At 40.9% G+C, this 9,258-nt stretch overlaps 1 protein-coding gene across 1 annotated transcript in view; it reads left to right on the forward strand.

Annotated features, from left to right (window-relative positions):
- osbp2a (oxysterol binding protein 2a) overlaps positions 1-7,873 on the forward strand; it is a gene marked incomplete at its 5' end in the record, with an annotated part of 99,446 nt that extends 91,573 nt beyond the window's left edge. Inside the window, 3 exons of the mRNA XM_084324923.1 lie at positions 1,742-1,929; positions 4,010-4,230; positions 4,796-7,873. Of these exons, the coding sequence (XP_084181049.1) occupies positions 1,742-1,929; positions 4,010-4,230; positions 4,796-4,938 (552 nt within the window). The 3' untranslated portion in view covers positions 4,939-7,873. The remainder of the gene's footprint in view (positions 1-1,741; positions 1,930-4,009; positions 4,231-4,795) is intronic.
- Between the last annotated feature and the right edge of the window lie 1,385 nt (positions 7,874-9,258).

The following is a 9,258-nucleotide window of genomic DNA, read 5'->3' on the forward strand; positions in this document are numbered from 1 at the left end:
CACCCAAAGTAAGTCTACTGCTCCTGCTGGCTAGATCCCATCACCCAAAGTAAGTCTACTGCTCCTGCTGGCTAGATCCCATCACCCAAAGTAAGTCTACTGCTCCTGCTGGCTAGATCCCATCACCCAAAGTAAGTCTACTGCTCCTGCTGGCTAGATCCCATCACCCAAAGTAAGTCTACTGCTCCTGCTGGCTAGATCCCATCACCCAAAGTAAGTCTACTGCTCCTGCTGGCTAGATCCCATCACCCAAAGTAAGTTTACTTCTCCTGTTGGCTATAATATATATATATATATTAGGGCTGTCCCCGACTAAGGATTTGGATAGTCGACTATGATTGGCCAAAATTTGCCGTTAGTCGACTATTAGAAAAAAATATATATATATATATATATTTTTGTATCATTCCATTTGGGCTGTGGGGGGTGCTTAATGTCTGAAGGAGTCGACTGAAGGCTTCTTGTCCTCTGCAAAAGCATGCAATTGGTCCACTGATGGATACATCTTGATGTGTCTAGTCTAGTGTGTTCATTAGATGGGTGAAATCCTCTTTCAGTGCCTCTGTGCCTGTTTTCTTATGCAGTTAGCCTCTGGTATGCGTGTCATTAGCGTTAGCCACGCTTCTAGGCCTCTTTTCTTTTGGAAAGAATGATAAAAAATTAAAAATGTATAGTTTTTGTATTTTGTTTTTGTATTCGACTAAGAGGTTGGCAGTCGACTATGGCTCCTTTCGACCGATTAGTCGACTAATAGGGGTCAGCCCTAATATATATATATATAGACACTAGAGCAGTGGACTTACTTTGGGTGATGAGATCTAGCCAGCAGAAGCAGTAGACTTACTTTGGGTGATATTATCTCATCACCCAAAGTACATAAGTCTCCTGCTCTAGTGTCTAGATCCCATCACCCAAAGTAAGTCTCCTGCTCTAGTGTCTAGATCCCATCACCCAAAGTAAGTCTCCTGCTATAGTGTCTAGATCCCATCACTCAAAGTAAGTCTCCTGCTCTAGTGTCTAGATCCCATCACCCAAAGTAAGTCCACTGCTCCTGCTCTAGTGTCTAGATCCCATTGCTGGGATATTTCACTTCCATAGACCATGTTTAGTTTTCAGCAGTCTAACTCCATCCAAGCGCATCTATAAGTACTACTATCAACACCTGGTCATATAAGAATGTGTTCTTAGTCAACTAACCTGGTCATATAAGAATGTGTTCTTAGTCAACTAGCAGCATTGTCATATAAGAATGTGTTCTTAGTCACCTAGCCTGGTTAAATAAGAATGTGTTCTTAGTCAACTAGCCTGGTTACTGTAAATAAAAATGTGTTCTTAGTCAACTAGCCTGGTTAAATAAGAACGTGTTATTTGTCAACTGGTTAAATAAAAATGTGTACTTAGTCAACTAGCCTGGTTAAATAAAAATGTGTTCTTAGTCAACTAGCCTGGTTAAATAAGAATGTGTTCTTAGTCAACTAGCCTGGTTAAATAAGAATGTGTTCTTAGTCAACTAGCCTGGTTAAATAAAAATGTGTTCTTAGTCAACTAGCCTGGTTAAATAAGAATCTGTTCTTAGTCAACTAGCCTGGTTAAATAAGAATGTGTTCTTAGTCAACTAGCCTGGTTAAATAAGAATGTGTTCTTAGTCAACTAGCCTGGTTAAATAAGAATGTGTTCTTAGTCGACTAGCCTGGTTAAATAAAGGTTACATATAAATACTGTCTGTCTCTGTGGTGTCCAGGTGACAGGCGTGGTGGAGGACAGGGCAGGGACGGCCTACTACATCCTCTCAGGGACATGGGATGACAGGATGGAGTGTTCTAAGATCGTGGACAGCAGCAGTCAGGGGTGCGGCGGGTCAGAGGGGAAACAGAAGACGGTGTACCAGACGCGCCAACCCAAACTGCTGTGGAAGAAATACCCCCTGCCGTAAGCAACACTCTGGCCCCCGGCCCACACATCTACACTGTAGACTAGCTAATTAACAGGACATCTACACTGCAGACAAGCTAATTACTGTAACAGGACATCAGACTAGCTAATTAACAGGACATCTACACTGTAGACTAGCTAATTAACAGGTAGACTAGCTAATTAACAGGACATCTACACTGTAGACTAGCTAATTAACAGGATATCTACACTTTAGACTAATTAATTAACAGGACATCTACACTGTAGACTAGCTAATTAACATGATATATATACGGTAGACTAGCTAATTAACAGGACATCTACACTGTAGACTAGCTAATTAACAGGATATCTACACTTTAGACTAATTAATTAACAGGACATCTACACTTTAGACTAGCTAATTAACATGATATCTACACTGTAGACTAATTCATTAACAGGACACCAGATTAGCTCATTAATAGGTCATCTACATTGCAAACTAGCTAAATAACTGGAAATACGACTAGCTAATTAACAGCATATCTACACCGTAGACTAGCTAATTAACAGTACATCCACACGGTAGACTAGCTAATCAACAGGACATCTACACGGTAGACTAGCTAATTAACAGGACATCTATATGGTAGACTAGTTAATTAACAGAACATCAGACTAGCTGATCAACAGGACATCTACACGGTAGACTAGCTAATTAACAGGACATCTATATGGTAGACTAGCTAATCAACAGATCACGGTAGACTAGCTAACAGGACATCTACACGGTATACTAGTTAATTAACAGGACATCAGACTAGCTATGTCCTATGTTCCCCGGTAGCGATAGATAGTCAGACCACCAGCCCTGATTCCAAACTCTAACCTTAACCAACTTCGAAAGAGTCGCCAAGCTTAACCAGTTCGAAACAAGGCGGACATTAATAATTAATAAAATAATAAAATGTTCAATCAATCAATCGGGGAACATAGGACCCGGGGAACATAGGACCCGGGGAACATAGGACCCGGTGAACATAGGGATGACCCCCTGATTACCCCTAGAATACTACATAGGAAAGTTAGGACATAGTATACCCAGCTCCCTCACAGCATAGTATACAACGATGTGTTGTGTATCTGTCAATTCACAAGCATAATACTTTATATAGATGAGCGATGATTGCATTATGAATGTCCAGTTAATGTCAAGCATTACCAGTTATTGTATACCAATACATCATAATCCTCTAAATGATTTGATTGGTTTGGATGTGATATTATTAGGGCTGTCCCCGACTAAGGATTTGGATGGTCGACTATGATTGGCCAAAATTTGCCGTTAGTCTAATATAAAAAATAATATATATATATACATTTTTTTTTTTTGTATCATTCCATTTGGGCTGTGGGGGGTGCTTAATGTCTGAAGGAGTCGACTGAAGGCTTCTTGTCCTCTGCAAAAACATGCAATTGGTCCACTGATGGATACATCTTGATATTTGTCTAGTCTAGTGTGTTCATTAGATGGGTGAAATCCTCTTTCAGTGCCTCTGTGCCTGTTTTCTTAGGCAGTTAGCCTCTGGTATGCGTGCCATTAGCGTTAGCCACGCTTCTAGGCCTCTTTTCTTTTGGAAAGAATGATAAAAAAAAAAAAAAAAATATATATATATATATATATATATATATATATATATATATATATATATATATATATATATATATATTATAAATATTTTTGTTTTGTTTTTTTGTATTCGACTAAGAGGTTGGCTAGTCGACTACGGCTCCTTTCGACCGATTAGTCGACTAATCGACTAATAGGGGTCAGGCCTAGATATTATACATTGTGAAAAAGCTTACGATTTTTTAAACGTGGAAAGAGGCATGTTTCCCCAGATATTGGTTTATTTCTACTTCCGCCATTTTGAGTCCTGAATGTAATCAGACTTAATGCTTATTATGAGGGATGCAAAATGGCATCCCCAAAAATGTCAGCAGAGGGGCATTGTGACATCATAGGGTATCATCATGTGACACAGAGGGTAATGGTTCCTGTGTCCCTATGTCAATAATGTCATGTGTACTCTGTGTCTCTCTGGCTGTTCAGGGACAATGCAGAAAACATGCACTATTTCTCTTCCCTGGCTCTGACCCTCAACGAGCCTGAGGAGGGCGTGGCCCCCACAGACAGCAGACTGAGACCTGACCAGCGCCTGATGGAAGCGGGGCTTTGGGACGAAGCCAACGGCCAGAAACAGAGACTGGAGGAGAGACAGCGGCTGGAGAGAAGGAGGAGGGAGACACAGGCCAACCAGCCACTGGAGGAAGGTGAGGAGAAGAGGGAGAGAGAGAGAAATGAGAAAGAGTGATGAAGGGAGAGGTGGGCCAATCAGACTGGAAGAATGTGAGGGGGGAGGGGAGAAAGGAGAGGAAGACAGGAGGGAGAGAGGAAGGGAGTGGAGGAGAGGAGCGTTAGATGTACGAAAGGTTGAAGAGCAGAATATCATTAGCGTAGAAACTGATTTCCACGTCGTATTTATATTCCTGTATGTGTTTGAGAAATCTGATGGCAAGAGGGATAAATGGGCAACCCTGACTTGTACCATAAGATAGAAGGAAGTGAGACAAGAGATGATAGTTGATCTCACCATTGCAGAAGGTGAATCATAAAGAATCTTAATCCAATAAATAAATGTGGGACCAAAATTAAACTTAGCTAAACAGAAAATACTGTAGATATTTGGAACATTTTGTGTTTCACAGTGAGAATTGTTCAGTTAAGTGAATCACGTTACAGGTTTTATACATAAGAATTCTGCTGTGAAAACTAAAACAAAGCAACAGTAAAATCCTTTACAAGCTGTATTGAGGATGTTGTGGTTGTGTGTGATAGGTCAGGACATGGAGGGCCACCAGCCTCTGTGGTTTGAGCGGAGGACAGACGAGACGACGGGGGAGAGCAGCTATGTCTACAGAGGAGGCTACTGGGAAACCAAAGAGAGACACGACTGGAGCCAGTGCCCCGACATCTTCTAAAGCCCCTCCCCCTGGACTGTGACATCACGGGTGGAGGGTGGGGCTGTGTGACAGACTATGAACTTAAAGGAGTGGACAGTGTAAAGCTGACTCTGATAACACACTCTTATTACACACATGTATTTTCCTCAAGCATGGCCTCACCTAGTGTGTCTGTCTGTGTACGGTCATTAAAACAAGATAAAGAGAATTATTTATGAGAGTAGATGGAGAGAGAGAGTGTGTGTGTGTGTGTGTGTGTGTGTGTGTGTGTGTGTGTGTGTGTGTGTGTGTGTGTGTGTGTGTGTGTGTGTGTGTGTGTGTGTGTGTGTGTGTGTGTGTGTGTGTGTGTGTGTGTGTGCGCGCGCGTGCAAGAGAAGCGGTTTACAAAGAAATTATTTGCACATGGAACCATTTATTTCATGAGGTTTATTTAATGGTACCAGGTGCATCTGAGGTGTGGACTGAGGTAGAATCTTGGCTGGGAGCCACGAAGGAGATAGGAGATAGGTGGGTTCAGAAGAGGAGAGGATGTTTTTGGAACAAGCACTGGATGTCCTGTTCTGCTCAGAGCTATCTGGTACAAGGTGCTCCACCTGGCCCAAGGCCATGTTTGCACCGCAGGAACTAGAGGAACTAGGGACTTGTTCAGGAACTCGGTGCGTTTGCACTGCGGGGACCAGGGTCTAAGCAGAAGTTCTGGGAGATTATTTTACCCCCAAAAGACCCTGCTCTGCGGGTAGGACTATTTAGTAGGCAATTAAGGCACACCCCGTTTGGAAATAGTCATGTCATCTGGACTTTGTGAGTTGCCAGTGCATTGTGCGGTCTCTTGCAGGTTCCTCATCAATGCGAGGACCAATATATGGCAAAAGAGTCTGCAGGGAACATTTGTCTGTTTGGTTCATGATCATGAAGATCTGATCAGAGAAAATTGTCCTTCCATGTTCTAATGAGACACTGGAATGTCTAGAGACCTTTTTCACCACAGTGCAAACGCAGAGAACAAATTAACTTAAAGTTCTGTACAATGCAGTTCCTGGTCATTTGAGTTCCTGGTAGTTTCAAACGGGGCTCAGATGCTAAGTCCCACCCAGACACAACGTTTTTTTTTAAGGAGACGGTTCTACCAGCTTGCTAGACCAACAGCTTACCTGGAGATGAGGGAGGTATAGCTCACTAGGTAAAGATGAGACAACACTCTGTGTTTTCAGAATTGAGAGGAAAATTATTGACTGAATTGGAAGTGATTTGAAGTCAGTTCTGCTACGGAGATTTAACATGGTCTCATTCTATTTAGCTGTTTATTTGATTATTCTCTTTTCTTTGTAAATGAGGGCCGGCTCTCAGTACTTTTTATTGAGCATGAATACAGGTTGAATGAATATGCCATGTTATATATCTGAGGTACAATATGCTACAGCTAGCCTGTTGCCTTTTAGTCCATCAATAAATTAATCAATCGATAGGGTCTCAATCCACTACGATTTTCTTTTTTTATGGGACTGCCCCCCATCCCATCCCATCCCACCCCACCCAGTCCCAAATCAATTATTTCCTGGAACATACTGTACATAGCGTGTCTCTGACATCACAATAACGTTGACAAGCACAATATAAAGAGTTCCTTCTGCGTGACTGCTTTCGTTTACAGAAAGACAGTAATGTGGGAAATGCAGTTTTATAGATTTGTTGATTTACTTGAGTCAATTAAATGACATAATCCATTGACTATTAGTGGATTAAGATTATCTTCAGTGGAGGACATCCCTAGCTGGATTAAGATTATATTCAGTGGAGGACATAACAAACCTATCTGAATTAAGAATATTCAGTGGAGGGACATACCAACCCTAGCTGGATTAGGATTGTCTTCAGTGGAGCACAGCCCTAGTTGGATTCAGATTGTCTTCAGTGGAGCATAGCCCTAGTTGGATTCAGATTATCTTCATTGGAGGAAACCCCTAGCTTCTTAGATTATTCTGCTGCTCGGTAAAACCACTGTATCTCCAGCAAATCAACGAATCAATTAAAAACAGTCTCATTTGTGTCCCTGACATGGACCATGGAAACTTTCAATTCAAGTAAAAAAGGAAATGAAGCTTTTCACATGATAACAGTGATATGAGAGACGGATAATTGATCCCTTCCACCCTCCAACCTTTCAACTATTACTGTGTATTTATTACTGTGTACTTTTGCAGGGCATGAGAAAACACACCTGAGGTTTGGGCCTGTACAGAGCTTAAATAGTATATACATGTAATTACCTCGTGTATTGATCACACCGAGATATTGATTGTTTTCAAAGGTCTTTAACATATAATCATGTATTCTAGTCACTATGGAATTATATGTGTCTAAAGCATACTTCTTGAATTGGATCAGGATTGTAAACCATGAAATAATGGTTTTGGTAATTAAGCCTTCAGATGAACAACCGTACAAATCCTTTTTTAAATGTCTTTCGAAACCAAATAATCCCTATTATTTGGACTGGGAATGGTCTGTCTACACCAGTGGTTCTCAAAGTGTGGTCCGGGGAACCCAAGGAGCCTTTGGGAAAGTTTAAGGGGGTACCCAGAGAATTAGGGAATAGTTTTATTTCACAGTTTCATTCCTAGAGGTTAGAGCCCAATGAGAGAATAGGACTAACTCTAACCATAGGTATCACTTTCTCCTCGACTACAGTACAGACAACTGTGGAATTCTGGACGTAATCATGTCTAAGAAGAATCTCTTCAGACTTAGTGGGGTTGGGTCCTTGACATGAACACAGTTGAGAACCACTGGTCTACACCTCCTACAACCTCTGTCCTCTAACTTTAAATGTACTCGCAGGCAGAACTCAATACAGCCTGAATGAGATTTTGAATCCTTCCTCTTCTGAAAACGTAACCCTCTATGGCATATTATTGCCCTCAGGCAACAAACAAACAACTTTTTTTAAATAATATTACCAATAAAATCGGGAACTGAAGTGGGTCTGGCCTTTTTTCTGGGGGTGGAGCAGTCCTTTCAGGAAGCAAGGCCACATGTGACACTGACACAGCAAGTGACACAGTGCCAGCAAAAGCTAAGATAAATATCACTTTTCTACATGTTTCAATTGAAATAACTTGGTAGAAAATATGTGAATGTGCATGGATTTGTCAAGAAGCATTATTTGATTGTTTAAATACGCCCTGAGGCAACAACCAATATCTGGTTAGGGGGGATGGGAGGGTCAAAATGTATGATTGATATATTATCAAGGACCCACAAGTTCTCAAAAAATGGGAGTGAAATATTTCCCCCCCCTAAAATAATGTCATGCCATAGACTCATAGAGGGTTAAAATGGACGAGTGGATGTTCATTTGAAGTTAAAGTGTATTCTTACGACACATGATCTGAAGCCATACTACTTTGTTTTAATGTGTTTTCAACTGCTACAAGTATGAAATCATAGGGTAGACCATATAATTGTCCTTATTCACTTTGCCGCCATATTTGGTAGACCGAGATGCTGGGGTGGTACTGATGCGAAAGTGCCCGTTCACGTCAACATTAAAACTTTGCTATAAAAATACCACTTCAAGAGCTCAAATTGGCAAAACAACAGACAGAATACACTAATGTAACTACAGACTCTTGCTCACATGACTCAGGTCGTGTTTTGAGATGTACGAGAGGTGAATTAGTCAATGCATTCATAGCGATCTTTAAAAATATATATATATATAATATATGTCGGCGAAGGGAGTAAGACGAACGGTCTGTTCAGATCATGTAGCTGTCCATCTTTATATGGCCTGCTGGCATTGAAACATGATATCAGAGTTTTATTGAGGACATACAGTATAGCTATGCATGGTTTTTAGAGTGCTGCAGCACTGCATAGAGACTAGCCCCATCCAACTAGATCACCTACATCTTCTACATCACCTACTACATCACATACATCACCTAGCTACTCGTCTTTAGTCTCACAGATGTAGGATGTCAGCTCACCTTTTGTGCCCTATAGAACCTCGAAAATGATTTTTTTTAGCTCAAATAAATGGAGGTAAAACTGTCAGTGACTGCGTCTTTGCTAACAGAGATAAGGGATGAACTGATACAGGATATCAGGCGGATAACAAGATGTCAGAAATCGACCCTAATACTAAAACCTGATACCAAGCCAAGATATCAGAAATTACCGTAATACTGAAACCTTCAGATTCAGACTACCGGTACTTTATTGTCCATTAGATTTGCATAAATGGAAATTTGTCCTTGGCACTGGTATATGAGACAAAACACACAATATACAACAATACACAATAATTATACATTAAGGTAATATACAATCGTAAAG

This window comes from Notolepis coatsorum (assembly GCF_963971535.1).
Source record: "Notolepis coatsorum genome assembly, chromosome: 11".
NCBI lineage: Eukaryota > Metazoa > Chordata > Actinopteri > Aulopiformes > Paralepididae > Notolepis > Notolepis coatsorum.